At 36.2% G+C, this 17,064-nt stretch overlaps 1 protein-coding gene across 1 annotated transcript in view; it reads left to right on the forward strand.

Annotated features, from left to right (window-relative positions):
* Nucleotides 1–17,064, forward strand: part of LOC148946186 (uncharacterized) — a 48,311-nt gene that overhangs the window by 23,365 nt on the left and 7,882 nt on the right. The window contains exons 4-5 of the mRNA XM_089097627.1: nt 94–294; nt 16,075–16,347. Of these exons, the coding sequence (XP_088953753.1) occupies nt 94–294; nt 16,075–16,347 (474 nt within the window). The remainder of the gene's footprint in view (nt 1–93; nt 295–16,074; nt 16,348–17,064) is intronic.

The following is a 17,064-nucleotide window of genomic DNA, read 5'->3' on the forward strand; positions in this document are numbered from 1 at the left end:
GAAGAACCCTCAGTATCATCTTATTCACTGATTGAAACCTTATTTCACCTAGGATAAAATTAACCCTCGTTACCATTTATGATCTTTTTTCAGGTTCAAGATGTGAAACACGCTTTTTTCAAATTCCTTACAAACCTCTATCTGATCGAATGCTGGAAGAGCCATTCTGGTTAGGTTTGCTTACTGTTTTCACTGTCCTGGTTTTGATTGGAATCGCATACTGTGGAAAACGTCATCTGAAAGAAAAATTTGAAAAATTTATTACTGAAGAATTAGAAAGGAATGGGATTCAAGGTTTGTGTTTTTTTGCTTCTTGCTCGTACGCTGCTTTAAATAGCAAATAACTCTGTAGCACAGTATTTTGAAGTAGGAGGGAGGGGAGATTTAAGAAGTAAAAAAACAGACATATTGCATGAAAAATATAGGAAATGACTGGAAAAATTGTAAAAATCCAACATTTCCGGGAACATGTGCACAGGATTACCACCGCCTATGATTTATCACCGATCTTGATGGTTTACGCTACTTTGGGTGATATTTAGTTGATTTTCCTAACACTAGAGTATTTGGTATTTTCCTTGAAATAGGGCTTCTTCAATTACTTATCGGCCTTATGCTGTGAGAATTCTTCGTAAAGAATAGACACTGAGTGCCCGGGTACGGAGAAAAAAAAACATTGTGCCCACATCATTCTTTACTTAAGCAGCGCTAACGCGCTGCCTATAATCAAGATGCAGCAGGAGTTACACCAATATTTACACTGGGAAGACACGCTCCCGAATTCCCACGACAGCCCTGTATTAAATGGCCAGCAGGTGATACGTCAGTGTTTATATTTTGGGAAGACACACTTCTAGTTTGTTAACGCAGCCCTGTTTAAAGGGACCCGCATACGAATGGTGCTCGAGAGCAGATGTTAGTTAATTCATAGGAGGAAACTAAGAGATGCAGGTGTTAGTCAGGGCAATGTTTACATTAGGTTGCTATGTAATAGGGGATGACACATTCTAATGTGGCATGTTTCTTCAGAACCCGCAGGGAACCCCCACTTGTAACTGAGCATTGTATACACGTGGGTGTTACGTAATGACAGCGCACACGTGGATGATACTTAATGACAGTGCTTACGTTAGTGTTACGTTATGGCAGGGCACACATCAGTGTTACTTTTTGAGATTTCATTTTCTTTCAGTGTATATTTCGTCGAGACATGCAAAGATTTTCTTTCTTTCAAGGCGTTTTTTTTTCTTTCAATGTGTTTTTTTCACAACGTTTTTTTCTTGAGTTCTTACTTAATAATGAATGTTTACGGATGACACATTCTCATGTGATATGTCTTTTCAGAGTCCGTGGGGGATCCCCTGCTTTAAACTGAGGAGGACACGCACGTAGGGTGTCACATAATACTTTTCGAGATTTCATTTTCTTTCAATGCGTTTTTCTCAAAGGACTACTATATTTTAACGATTTATGTCCCTGTTAGGAGTCGAAAGGCCATTTCCATCCAATAGAACTGCGCCTTAATCATATGGACCAATAATCTATTTCTCATATTCTGTTTTGACGAATACTTTCTACATAACAGTAATTAGCATGAAATAAAAACCTCTCTTCCGTTTACTGACTTAATTAAATAATTTATGCATCAGAGCGCATAGCATTACAAAGTTATTGATTTCCTAACAGGGCCTACACAGCAGATGTTATGTACCATAGGGGTTAGATATTCCTTTACGTAAATTATTGGGTATTCAAGCTTTATCCTGGAACCAGGAATCTAAAGGATTAAGGCTTTTGTAAATACAAGTTTATTGATAAAAAAAACACTATAAAATCAAGAAATAACAGAAAAAAGCAGTTAAAAAACACGACAAACGAAAAAACATGCGTGAATTACTGAAAGATGGGGCTCCTAGCAGACAATTACAAAGGGGGAGGGTTGTTATTAGAGGTAAATTTAAGTCCTATTCAGAACTTTTAACGAAAACGCCACGTTTCTTTGGGTCAACGCTATGCAACCCCCCCCCCCCAATTGACAAGCACACATTTGAATAATATTTTCTCTTCAAATTTCACATAATCCCGATAGAGATAAATTTAAGCCATATTAAGAGGTATTTCTGAGATGCTTTTAATGAAAATGCATCCTTTCTTTGAGTGCATGTTAGACTTCAGTCCCCCCTCCACCGCAAAAAATTCTTTTAACACCTCCCGCTTTAACTTTAAGCTCTAGAACATGTTAGTTCAAATAACCCAAGCTTCCTTAATATACCATTTCAATTCCCAACCTGTGCCACACTATAACTGGCTCTCTGGCACTCTCTACGACGTTTTCCTGATATTTTTCTGTTAAAAATCACGCATTAAATCCATTGGCTCATGTTCTCATAACCCACTCTCAGTAACACACCATGTCAATTCCGACTTGTGCCAAACTATTACTGGTCCTCTGGCACTCACTGATACCCCCATCTTCATTCATAAGAAATTTTCCAGATGTTTTCCTGTTAAAAATCACACCTTAAATTCGTTGGTGCATGTTGTCGCAACCCAACCCTCCATAATGCACAATGTCAATTCCCGACCTGTGTCACACTATTACTGGTCCTCTGGCACTCTCTGACGCCCCCATCTTCATGCATAAGACATGTTCCAGATATTTTCCTGAATAAAAATCACGCACTAATTCTATTGTTAATTTTTTTCGCAGCCCAACCCACCTCAATATACCATGTCAATTCCCAACATGGTCAACACTATTACTGGTCCTCTAGCACTCTCTGACACCCCATATTTATTCCTAAGACATTTTCCACATATTTTCCTTTTAAAAATCCCACATTAAATCCATTAGTTCATGTTTTTGCTACCCAAACCTCCGTTATACACCATGGCAATTCCCGACCTGTGCCACACTGTGACTGGACCTCTGGCCCTCTCTGACAACCTCATCTTCATTCCTAAGATATTTTCCAGATATTTCCCTGTTAAAAACACGCACTAAATCCATTGGTTCATGTTTTTGCAACCCCCCCCCCGTTATACACCATGTCAATTCCCAACCTGTGCGAAGCTATTACTGGTTATCTGGCACTCTCTGACACCGTCTCATATTCCCTAAGACATTACAAGACGTTTTTAAGGACGTTTTTTTCAAGATTTCCATGGTTTTTATTCTTAAAAAAACCTAAGGATGCACGGGAAACCTTCAGGGATCCGCTAGTGGGGGGGGGGGAGGGACCTTCAAGACACCAGACCCCAATGATCAATTCCAACAGAACCTTAGCATCCAATTTCACCAGGCCCCCCTGACCTAACCTAACCACCGGAGGACCTTATCAACCAACTTAACCGGAGCCCAAGCGAGGAATTACAGCGTGAACCCCTCATCTAACCACTGGAGGACCCTAGCAACCAAGTCAACCGAACCCCAAACATCCAACTCACCCGGGGCCCCTAGCGAGCATTTTGAACCTACCCCCCCCCCCAAACTAACCATCTAAGGACCCTAGTAAGAATTCAACCGTGGCCCTAAGCAACAAATTCAAACGGAGTCCTAGTCAGCAATTCCAATGTCCAAAACACCTCACAACAGTAGTGATAGCTCCAATGGTTCAAGCAAGCCCATAGCAGAAGGTTCAAGCACACCCATATCATTTTTCCCATAGTCTTTTAAAGACATGCCCTCTGACGTCACGCGACACACCTGTACAATGCGGTCAGCTGTTTCTAGGTGACATTCCGCCCTTGGCACGTTTTTCAGAGATTTACATCTAATATCAACCCTGTCCCTCTGGAAATGCTTGCTAAGGGGGGGGGGGCTGTAAAACTCCAACTTCTTAGCCCTGTTTTAAAGGTTCTTTTAACTAGATTTGTATTTTATAGTCAATTTCAACTCTAATTCCTGGTGCTTCCAATATGCCGTGTTCAACTCATAATATATGGTAAATATTCTGTATTATTGCTACTTGTTAAATATCCCGAGTAAGACCATTTTTAACCCCCTTTTGTCGCCTAGCCGAAGTCGAGATCCTCTCCCCGGAACGAGTAGACACTGAGTGAACTCCCCTGTAGCATACCCCACCCACAGGCTGGATAACCCTTCGGACCCATCGGGATTTCCGCGCGAGTTATGGATGGGGGGGGGGGTTAACACCGCAAGGGGTGGTCTATTCAGTCCCAAACTATTCATGTACAGAAGTCTCTGCTTGTATCCTTACCCTAGACTTATCGAGTAAGACAAAATTAATATAGTACAAACAGATTTATTGTAAGATTATGGTACAAAACTTATCCGTCATATCAATAATGAGATCGTAAAATGGTATATGAGAACTCTTCCGGAACGATTTTTGGTTTTCAAATTCCATTCCGTATAATAATCTCCTATGTTCTCTCTTCAAGGGCCACTTTTTCTCTTCTCTTAGTTCATATTCATCACAACATTCACCGTTATATCTTACATTATGGACATTATCCCTTGAGTTTTCGTCATTGTCTTTTATAGTATATTTTGAGGTATTTCTGTAGAGATAGTCCTCTTTTCTATGTCTCTTCTTTCGATCTTCCTCTTCCTTTTCTGTCGTATTAAACCTCGTTTTATGCGTCCTTACTTGTACCCTGTATAAATTTCTCTCCATATCAATCAAGATTCTTTTCCTCGTTTCCTCTAGATTTTTCTCGTTTATTTTAGACTCTACAATATCTAAACATGATGTAGTCGGCTCATAAGAATGGCTGAAATTATGATAATGGCCTTTACGTATAGAACAGTCGCAAAAAAAAGATATTTCTAACTCAACTTGTTCATCCATGTTAACGCACTGCAGACTTTTTCAAACTGTTTTGAAATTTGTCTGGGGTTTGTCGCAAGGCTCACGCAAGTTTGATACCAGTGTATTTCTCATATTTCGTGCATGTTGTACTTTAGGGTATATATCATGGTATGTGTTGCTTTACTTTTCAAGCTAGTAAAACAATATGACCAAACCAAAACCTACCAGACCGCTTTCAACAGAATCAGAATTGCATGTTATTTTTTCTTACCAGTGCCGTGACGTCTGATTATTGACCGCATTGCACAGGCACGAGGGGTTAAGAGCTTCACATGCTATACCAACCACACTCCAAGTAATTGAAACACCCAGAACTTGCCAGATGGAAATTTTGCCAGCTAGAAACAGGGGCGAGCGGATAAGAGCTTCACATATTATTAAAACTTGTTTACTATACGGACCACATTCCGAGTATTTATATCTGAAAACTTGCCAAGGGCGGGAATGTCGCCTAGAAACAGCTGACCGCATTGTACAGGTGTCTCGCGTATCTTCAAAGGGCATGTCTTTAAAATACTATGGGAAAAGGGATATGGGCATGCTTGACCCTTCTGCTATGGGCGTGCTTGAATCAATGGAGCTATCACTACTCACAACACCACGGCATTAAGTAGCTGCCCCCCTACCCTGTCATCTCTCGCAAGCAAACCCTTTCATCATGCCCCCGAAACACTTCACGTTACAATGTCACTATACACTTGGCTCCCCGTGATACTCATGTGACCTCTGTCATCATCTTTAGAGCATTTTTAGCTAGAGCATATTCCCTGCAAAAATATCCCGTTTACACTCAAGTCGATCGCTTTCAAGTTAACGAAAACCCCTCAATAATGTCTACTCTGATGAGTCCTGCCAATTGAGACCAGCGTGATGCAATTTACCGGCTCCTGTGACACTCACCGTCAAACATCCTAAGAAATCACACAAATTCTTATTACAAAATACAAAACACGTATTACAAAACAGAAAATTACTCTTAAAAAATAAAAATAGATCCTAAAAGATCACAAATTCTTCTTACAAAATACAAAATACTTCTTACAAAACAAAAACAATTCTTACAAAGCAAAATACAACCTAATAAGTCACAAATTCTTCTTACCGCCAAGCTGTTTTGTTTCCTGTCAATTATTTTCTCTTCTTTGGAAAATTCAAAATTGAAGTGCAACTTTTTTCTCTTCTTTGGAAGAAATTTAGAATCTAAATATAACTTTTTCCCTTCTACAGAAAAATTCAGAACAGAAATTGAACTTTTCTTCTCTTCTTTGAGAAAATTCAGAACTAAAGTGTAAATTTTTCTCTTCTTTGAGAAAAATCAGAACTGAAGTGGCACTTTTGTTCTTCTTTGGAAAACATCAGAATCCAAGTTTAACATCTTTCTCTTCTATGGAAAAATTGAGAAGATAACTTGACCTTTTGTTCTCCTCCTTGAAAAAATTCAAAACTGAAGTTGAGCTTGTTTCTTCTTTGGGGAAACTCAGAACTGAAGGGTAATTTTTTTCTTCTTCGGAAAAATCCAGAACAGAACTTGAACTTTTTTCTCTTCTTTGAGAAAATTCAGAAGTAAAGTGTAACATGTTTATCGGCTCTGGAAAAAAAAATCAGAATTAATGTATAACTTTTGTTCTTCTTTGAGAAAATTCCGAATTTAAGTGGAACTTTTTCTCTTCTTTGGAAAAAATTCAGAAAACGAAGTATAATCCTATCTTCTACTTAAAAATTCAGAACAGAACTTTAACTTTTATTCTCTTCTTTGAGAAAATCAGAATCGAAATGGAACTGTTATCTCTTCGTTGTAAAAGTTCAGAATCGAAGTTTAACATTTTTTCTCTTCTCTGGAAAAAACTAAAAACCGAACTGTAAATCGGAATCCAGGGAAAAGTTGAATGTTGGCTGCAGGTTTTCGAGGTTAGGTTAGATGGTCCAATATTTACATTTCATGATGGCGTAATCTCGTACGATTTGTTTTGGATCCAAAGGAGCTTTGTAATCCTGAAAAACAGGGTTTGAAAGTCAATGACATGTGGGTTGATATCAATCTTCGATTCTGAATTTTTCTGCCAAACAGAAAAAAGTTACACTTCAGTTCCGAGTTTCCTTAAGAAGAAAAAGTTCCACTTAAGTTTGTAGTTTTCTCAAAGAAGAGAAAAAATTACAATTTGATACTGAATTTTTTCAGAGAAAATAAAAATTTTCACTTCGGCTCTGAATTTTCTCAGAGAAAAGAAATATTTCAAGTTCTGTTCTAAGTTTATTCGTGGAAGATAGAAAAAAGTAATCGTTCTATTCCGAATGTTTTCCAAACAAGAGAATAAGTTACAGTTTAATTCTGAGTTTTCTCAAAGAAGTGAAGAAAAGTTCAGGTTTTCTTCTGAATTTTTCCATAGAAAAGAAAAAAGGGTACACTTCGATTCTGAAATTTTTCTAAAGAAGAGAAAAAAGATATACTCCGGTTCTGATCTTCACCAAAGAAGATAAAATGTTTCACTTCAGTTCTGAATTTTTCAAAAAAAGGAAAAAGTTCAATTTCTGTTTTGAATTTTTCCATAGAAGCTCAGAAATAAGAAGTTCAACGTTAATTATGAGTTTCCCCCAAAGACGAAAAAAGGTTCCACTTCAGTTTTGAATTTTCTCAAAGAAGAGAAAAAAAATATTCAAGTTCTCTTCTGAATTTTCTTTCATAGAAGAAAAAATGTTAAACTTCGATTCCGAATTTTTTCCAATGAAGACAAAAATGCTAAACTTCATTTCTGAATGTCTTCCGAAGAAGAGAAAAAAGATACACCTCGGTTCTTTGTTTCCCCAAATAAACAAAAGTTCCACTTAGGTTTGGAACTTTCTCAAGGAAGAGAAAAATGTTCCGGTTCAGTTCTGAATTTTCTCAGAAAAAGTCTGTTCTGATTTTTTTTCGTAGAAGAGAAAAAAGTTACATTTCGGTGCTGAGTTTCCCAAAGAAGAAAAGAAAGCCACTTAACTTTGGAATTTTCTCAAAGAAAAAAAGTTACGCTTCGATTCTGAATATTTTAGAGGCAGAGAAAAAAGTTATACTTCAGTTCTGAGTTTCCTCAAAGAAGAAAAATTTCCAATTAAGTTCCAAATCTTCTAAAAGAAGAAATCTCTGGAATTAAAAAAAAGAATCCAGGGAAAAGTTGAATGTTGGCTGCAGGTACCCGGGGTTAGTTAAGATGGTTCCACATCAGTTCTGAGTATCCCTCAAAGAAGAAAGAGTTCCAGTTAAGTTCTGAGTTTTCTCAAGGAAGAGAAAAAAGTTCCAATTCAGTTCTGACTTTTCTCAAAGAACAGAAAAAAGTTCAAGCTCTGTTCTGGATTTTTTCATAGAAGAGAAAAAAGTTACATTTCAGCTGAGTTTCCCCTAAGAATAAAAAAAGTTCAAATTAAGTGCTGAATTTTCCCAAAGAAGAAAAAGTTATGTTTCGACTCTGAATATTTCCGAAGAAAAGAAAAAAAGTTACACTTCATTTCTGAGTTTTCCCAAAGAAGAAAAAAAGGTTCCACTTAAGTTCAGAACTTTCCCAAAGACGAAAAATTTACAGTTCGATTCCGAATTTGTTCCATAAAGAAGAATAATGTTAAACTTCGATTCAGAATTTTTTCAAAGAGAAGTGAAAAAAAAACTAAACTTCGATCATGAATTTTTCAAACAAGAGAAAAAATTTCCACTACGATTCTATATTTTCTCAAAGAAGAGAAGAAAAGTTCAAGTTCTGTTCTGAATTTGTTCGTAGAAGATAGAAGAAAGCTATATTTCAATTTTGAATTTTTCTAAAGAAAAGATAAAGTTCCACTTAAATTCGAAATTTTCTCAAAGAAGAAAAAAAGGTTAAATTTCGATTCTGAATTTTTTTTCCAGAGAAGAGAGAAATGTTACATTTCAGTCCTGAATTTTCTCAAAGAAGAGAAAGATAGTTACCCTTCAGTTCTAAGTTTCCCCAAAGAATAAAAAGTTCCACTTCAGGTTTGAATCTTTTCAAGAAGAGAAGAAAAGTTCAAGTTCTCTTCTGAATTTTTCCATACAAGAGGAAAATTCAAATTTTGATTCTGAATTTTTTCCAAGGAAGAAAAAAGTTCCGCTTCAGTTTTGAATTTTTTCAAAGAAGAGAAAAAGACCCACTTCAGTTCAGAATTTTCTCAAAGAAGAGAAAATGTTCAACTTAAGTTCTGAATTTTCTCAAAGATGAGAAGAAAAGTTCAATTTATGTTCTGAAGTTTTCCGTAGAAGAGAAAAAGTTAAACTTCGGTTCTGAATTTTTCCAAAGAACAGAAAAAATGCCTACGCTTCGATTTAGAATTTTCAAAAAAGAGAAAATGATTGACAGGAAACAAAACCGCTCGGGGGTAAGAAGAATTTGTGATCTTTAAGGATCTATTTTTGTTTTGTAAGAGTTATTTTTTGTTTTTAAATAAGTATTTTGTATTTTGTAATAAGAATTTGTATTTGCTCAGTATGTTCGCCGGAGAGTGCCATAGGAGGCGGTACATTGTGTCACACTGGTCTCAATTAGCAGGACTCATCAGAAGAGACACTATTGAGGTTTTTTTTTGTTAAATTCAAACGATCGATTCTAGTGAAAGCAGGGTATTTTGACAGGGAAATAGCCGAAAATCCTTGAGATGATGACGGATGTCACGTGGGTGTCACGGGAAGCCAAGTGCATAATCACATTGCGGTGTGAAGTGTATCGCTGGCATGATGAAAGAGTTTGCTCGCGAGAGAGGGGAGGGGAGGGGGCAGCTGCGTATTGCCGTAGTGGTGTGAGGTGTTTTAGAGATTGGAATTGCTCGCTAGGGTTCCGGGTGAATTGGATGCTTGCGGTCCCAGTTGAATTGCTTACTACGGTTCTCTGATAGTTAGGTTAGGGAGTGGGGCTCGTTGGGAATGCTCTTAAGGTGTCCTGGTTGAATTGGATGTTTGGGGCTCAGTTGAATTAGTTGCTAGGGTCCTCCGCTGGTTAGATGAGGGGGGTCCCTTTGGAATTGCTCAATTGAGCTCCGGTTGAATTGGTTCGTAGGGTTCTCCGATAGTTAGGCTAGATTAGTGGGGGCTCTGGTGAAATTGGATGCTAGGGTCCCATTGGAATTGCTTGTTAGAGTCTGACGTCTTGAAGGACCCCTCCGCCACTATCGGATCCCTGAAGGTTTCCCCTACATACTTAGGTTTCTTAAGCATAACAACCAGGGAAATCTAAAAACAAATGTCCTGGAAAAAACGTTTTGGAATGTTTTAGGTATTATGAGACGGTGTCAGAGAGTACCAGAGCACCAGTAATAGTGCGGCACAGGTCGGGACTTGACATAGTGTATTACGGGGGGAGGGGGTTGCGAAAACATGAACCAATGGATTTAATGCGTTTTTTTAACAGGGAAGTTTCTGGAAAATGTCTTAGGAATGAACGTAGGAGTGTCAGAGAGTGCCAGAGGACCACTAATACAGTGACAGGTTGGGAATTGCCGTGGTGTGTTACGGAGGTTTGGACTTGGAAAAACATGAACTAATGGATTTAATGTGTGATTTTAACAGGATAATATCTGTAAAACGTCTTAGGAATGAAGATGGGGGATCAGAGAGTGCCAGTGGACCAGTAATAGTGTGGCACAGGTTGGGAATTGACATGGTGTATTACGGAGGGTCGGATTGCAAAAACATGAACCAATGGATTTAAGGCGTAATTTTTTAGAGGAAAAATATCTGAAAAGTGTCTTATGAATGAAAATGGGAGGGTCAGAGAGTGCCAGAGGTCCAGTAATAGTGAAGCACAGGTCGGGAATAAAACCAATGGATTTAATGCGTGGTTTTTTACAGAAAGATATCTGGAAAATGTCCTGGGAATGAAGATGGGGGTTTCATAGGGTTTCAGGGGACCAGTATTAGTGTGACACAGGTTGGGAATTGACATGGTGTATTACGGAGGGTCGGATTGCAAAAACATGAACCAATGGATTTAAGGCGTAATTTTTGAGAGGAAAAATATCTGAAAAGTGTCTTATGAATGAAAATGGGAGGGTCAGAGAGTGCCAGAGGTCCAGTAATAGTGAAGCACAGGTCGGGAATTGACATGGTTTATTACGGAGGGCTGGGTTGCGAAAAATAAAGTAATGGATTTAATTTGTTATTTTTAACACGACAATATCTGGAAAATGTCTTAGGAATGAAGATGGGGGTTTCAGAGAGTACCAGAGGACCAGTAATAGTTTGGCACAGATCGGGAAATGAGATGGTGTATAACGGAGTGTTGTATTGCGAAACGTGAACCAATGGATTTAATGTGTTATTTTTAACAGGAAAATATCTTTAAAATGTCTTATGAATGAAGATTGGGTTGTCAGAAAGTGCCAGAGGACCAGTAATAGTGTGGCACTGGTTGGGAATTGACATGGTGTATTACGGAGGGGTAGGTTGCGAAAACATGAACCATTGGATTTAATATGTGGTTTTTAACAGGAAAATATTTAGAAAGTGTCTTAGGAATGAAGATGGGGATATCAGAGAGTGCCAGAAGACCAATAATAGTGTGGCACAGGTTGGGAATTGACATGGTGTATTACGGGCGGTCGGATCGCCAAAACATAAACCAATGGGTTTAATGCGTGATTTTTAACAGGAAAATATCTGGAAAATGTCTTAGGTATGAAGATTGGGGTGTCAGAGAGTTTTAGAGGAATAATAATAGTGTGGCACAAGTTGGGATTTCACATGGTGTATTATGGAGAGTTGGGTTGCTTGGACTAAAATGTTCAAGAGCTTAAAAATTAGGCGGGAGGTGTTATAAAGAATTTTTCCGTGGAGGGGGACTGAAACCTAACATGCACTAAAAGAAACAATGTATTTTCATTAAAAGCCTATCAGAAACTCCTCTTAAAATGGCTTAAATTTATCTCTAATGGGATTATGTGAAATTTGAAGAGAAAATATTATTCAAATGTGTGCTTGTCAATTGCGAGGGGATGCATAGTCGTGACCCAATGAAACGTGGTATTTTATAAAAGCTCTTAATAGGACTTAAATTTACCTCTAATAACAACCCTCCTCCTCTGGAATTGTCTTCTAGGAGCCCCATCTTTCTATAATTCATGCATGTTTTTGTTTTTTTTTGTTTGTCGTGTTTTTTAACTGCTTTTTGAATGTTTTCTTTATATTATAGTCTTTTTTATTAATAAATTTGTTGTTACAAAAGCCTTAATCCTTTAGATTCCTTGTTCCGGGATAAAGCTTCAATACCCAATAATTACGTAAGGGAATATCTAACGCCCTTGGTACATAACATCTGCTGTCTAGGCCCTGTTAGGAAATCAATTACATTGTAATGCTTATGCGCTCTGATGCGGAAATCATTTAATTGAGTCATCAAACGAAAGAGGGGTTCTTATTGCATGTTAATGGCTATCATGTAGAAATTATTAGATGAAACAGAATATTAGAAATACATTACTGGTCAAGACGATTAAGGTGTAGATGCATTGGGTGGAAATGGCCTTTCGAATCTTAACGGGGACAAAATCCTTGGAAAATTATAGTCTTTTGAGAAAACACATTGAAAGAAAACGAAATATCGAAAAGTATTATGTGATAGCCCACGCATGTATCCTCCTCAGTTAAAAATGGGGAATTTCCCGCAAACTCTGAAGAGACATATCACGTGAGAATGTGTCATCCGTAAACATTCCTCATTACGTAAGAACTAAGAAAAAAACGCCTTAAAAGAAAAAAAACGCATTGAAAGAAGAAATTTCAGGAAGTATTATGTGACGCTGATGTGTGCCCTGCCATTACGTAACACTCACGTATACGTTGTCATTACTTAAAATCCACGTCTGCACTGTCATTACGTAACACCCACGTATGCGCTGTCGCTACGTAACACCTATGTTCACCGTGCACGTATTCACCGTGCTCCCTTACAGGCGGAGGTTCCCCGCGGGTTCTGAAGAAACATGTCACATTTGAGTAGCAACTGAATTATTTAACCTCTATTACATAGCAACTGAATGTAAACATTGACTTAACTAACACCTGCATCTCTTAGTTTCCTCCTATGACTTAACTAACACTTGCTCTCGAGCACCGGTTATATTGCGGGTCCCTTTAAACAGAATTGCGTTTCAAGACTAGCGGTGTGTCTTCCCAAAATGTAAACATTGACGTAACTTTGGCCATTTAAAACAGGGCTGTCATGGGAATTTGGGGGCGTGTATTCTCAATGTAAACATTGACGTGACACCTGCTGGCTATTTAAAACAGGGCTCCAATAGAATCGGTGAGGAGGCATGTCTTGGATACCCTGAAGAGAGCTATTACTCTCAGATCTGACGCTTTTAATCCAAGTTAAAATCGTACAGAACGATGCTCTGAGAAAAGGGCTGGTCTTATGTATTTGCTTTTGGGAATAAAGTGTAATTGTGCAAATGAACTTTCATCTCCGCAATAATAGTGGATTTTCTGCCATCTCAACGCTCGTACTGTACGCCTCATACTTCATATTTACATATTTATTTGTTTTGATTCTTCTTAATGAAGGAAGGTCGGAGATTAAATTCGTAATCATCTGAATATTCGCTCAGTTCATCTGAAGTGTCAGTTCATATCAATTCATCGGTTCATCCCGAATTTGTATTGTTGTTGTAGTGATTAAGCCCCCTTAAAAGCTAATCTTTTGGGGCTGCAACATCCACCGTATTTGTTCTCTCTTTCGTTTTACTCTTTCGTTTTTTGTTGTATATCGTTGCATTAGAGTTAGATTTTATAGTATTAAATAAATGAAATTAAATGAAGCATCTATCATAGTAAGGTTGAAAACATGGGCCTAAAACAATCTGTTGCGAGCTTAATCTCCACAATACTCCTGTCCGTACTAGAATTCTTTCGCCAATAGCCTATTAAATAATATAGAAATATGCCATATTCTATAGCCAATAGTTTTATCTGATAAAGAGTATGTAATAACAGTTCATTTTGATAGACTGCATTTATGTTTGAAAACGAATGGGATACAGTAGGCCAAGATTGCCTTTTTAAACATGGTGGCTAAATATATGCGCTTTAATTGTTCTCAGAATTTTTGCGTGACAACATTTTGGCTCTCTCCGCACCAAAATTACTGTTCTGTATGCCAGAAGTCTAAAATATGGCAACTTCGTGTGGTGTATCTTTTTTGTTGCTCAAAAAGGGCACTAGATCTTTAAATGCTCTTTATTATGAACTTTCTTTTAATAATCTAGGACTAAGCACTACGGATGTGCATACGCGTGGCTTTCCCTCTCTCTGGCAATTGAGAAATTTCATATTATGCCCATAGCGGCTTTAGTTTTTTTTTTTTTTTGTACATGTTCAGTTTCAATGCATTTTATTGAATTAGAATCAGTTGGAGTAACAGATTAGTTGTTGTATATTTATTTTAATAAAAATTGCATGCTTTGGAGTTCAGTTTCGATTGACAAGGTTTCACTTGCAATTTGCTACTACGAACTTTTTGATACAAGGATCTCTTAAATATGAGAGAGGCTACTACACCCTTGCCCCTACTACGCGCTTTGAGAATGATGGTCATCCCTGAAAAAGTGCTTCCCCACCAAATTTTTTCGGAGGTGGAGGGGGGTCTGGAATATCAAAATTAATAGGGTCATTATTTTCATGGTTTTCAGGGTGAGTTCTTCAGAAAAATCTTTTTTTATTTGGTTTTATTCCATGGACGCTGGCAGGAAGGCCCGCTAGGTAGCAAGAAGACATAAAAAAAATATATAATTAAGAAAATGAGAAATATTCCGACTTAAATTTCGATAAAAAAAAGTTATAGGTAGCACATGCCTCCCCCCCCCCCCAAACCCTCTTTGGTAATTTTGTGGTGGTTTTTATGATGCCCCTCCCTTGCTTTTTCGCCATTCGTGCCGTTATACATAAAAATATAGTCTAGTATGTTACACAGGCAATTTTTTCGGAAATTATTTCTGGAAATTTTCACATTTTTTTAAAATTATTCTAGGGTGCTATATGGCCGCCACAATTTTTTGGTACAATCTTCATTTAGATTGGATTACTTTCGAGGGTGTTTCTCCTTTTTTCTGAAAGCATACAAGTGTACTTCTGCGCTTAAAGGCTACCTTCAAGTTCAGTGCATTTTATGCTTTTCTAATCAGCAAGAACAGTGAATTCTTTTTATGTATAAATTGCCCAAAAAATTCATATTATTGGCTATTATTGGCACCTATTGCTCTTTGCCTACAGTTCATAATCACCATAATGACTGATAATGACTTTTGCGTTGCTTTTACTGACAGCTGTCGGCGTTATGTAATATCATGGCAATATCTGTAAAATTGAGTATATTTTTTTTATTTTTTTTTTGTCAACTGCACACATTAGAGAGAAGTTTTTTTTCCCTGTTTCATACAGGTTACTCTGCTACCATTGGTGGGCCACAGAAACTGCAAAACAACGTGAATTGCATTGGAATTCGTGTGGTTTTTCATGGCACTTTAAATTGAGGCCACAAACGTCCCATAAAATAATGATTTTTGCCCAGCAATTCATATTTCTGTTCCATAATCCAGTGTTCATTGGGTACTATCTTTAAAACTAAATTTATTATTGCAGAATACAACCCATCAAGTCGAAAACCCTTTGTAACTTAGTTTTCTAGACTATGGTAAGCCCATTGAAGAAACTTAAACTCGATATTCTGATTTTATAAAAGTGTTAAAAGTGTAAGATTCAAGTGTTAAAAGATGTTCGTCATTGTTTTTTTTTTTTTTTTTTTTTTTTTTTTTTTTTAGATGGACTTGAATAGCTTCCCAAGAGCATCACTTTAAACACATTCTGTATCCCCAAACACAAGCCTTAAGCAAATGCCTGAACACCTTTTTTATGTTTGTCCGATGATTGTACATTATAACCAAAGCTAGAAATATACCTTTTTGCGGCTTTTTCTGTTGTTATTTTTTAAGGCCTAATTAATCTCGCACACAAACCACTCATATAGTTTAAAATACGAGAGTATAAGACATTATTTCGTAGCGCTTTAAAATAAGAGCTGAATCTTGTTTGTTTTTTTAAGTTAATATATATTCCAGGTAATAAATTTCGAAATTTGTTTTAGTAATGCATGAATTTTATCTAACTACTAAAGACCTCTATTTCCCCCAAATTATTTGGACGTGTTTTTAGTTTTCTTTGCTCCTTTTCTTTTCCCTGTTCTTACTTACTTTCTATGTCATTTTAATTTTTAAGATTTCAACTGCCACGACAATGCCTCACGTAGAAACTCTCTGCACTACACTAGTCTTGATCCTATGCTTGCCCAACACGTATCACCAGGCAGAGACTGTAGTCCAACACCGTTCGCAGCAAGGCGTTCTTTCCTTGACAGATTTGGAGTCCGAAAATTTTCAACTCACAGTCTTCTATCTGTTCCCGACTCAACGATGCATCGTCAAATCGCAACACCAGAAAATAGTAGAACATTGAGTTTGGATGATATCTTGAAGTTGTCAAGGAAATCTAGTAGGTTTTAAGGCTCTTTTGCGAAAATTATCAATATAACAAGTGGACATCCTAGTACCCAAAATGGAATGGGACATTTTTGCAGGCTACTCAAAGACATGTTACAAAGTAAAAAAAATTGGTCAAGTAAACTTTTATCCACCAGTTCTATTGCCGGAGGGATAGTCACTTCATTGGGGTTGTTTTGATCTCTGATTGACAAAAACTTTCTGTATTTTATATATATATATATATATATATATATATATATATATATATATATATATATATATATATATATATATATATATATATATATATATATATATATATATATATATATATATATATATATATATATATATATATATATATATATATATATATATATATATATATATATATATATATATATATATATATATATATATATATATATATATATATATATATATATATATATATATATATATATATATATATATATATTATATATATATATATATATATATATATATATATATATATATATATATATATATATATATATATATATATATATATATATATATATATATATATATATATATATATATATATATATATATATATATATATATATATATATATATATATATATATATATATATATATATATATATATATATATATATATATATATATATATATATATATATATATATATATATATATATATATATATATATATATATATAT

The sequence above is a fragment of the Artemia sp. Qi Xiang Cuo genome, chromosome 12 (genome assembly GCF_049724085.1).
Source record: "Artemia sp. Qi Xiang Cuo chromosome 12, ASM4972408v1, whole genome shotgun sequence".
Lineage (NCBI taxonomy): Eukaryota > Metazoa > Arthropoda > Branchiopoda > Anostraca > Artemiidae > Artemia > Artemia sp. Qi Xiang Cuo.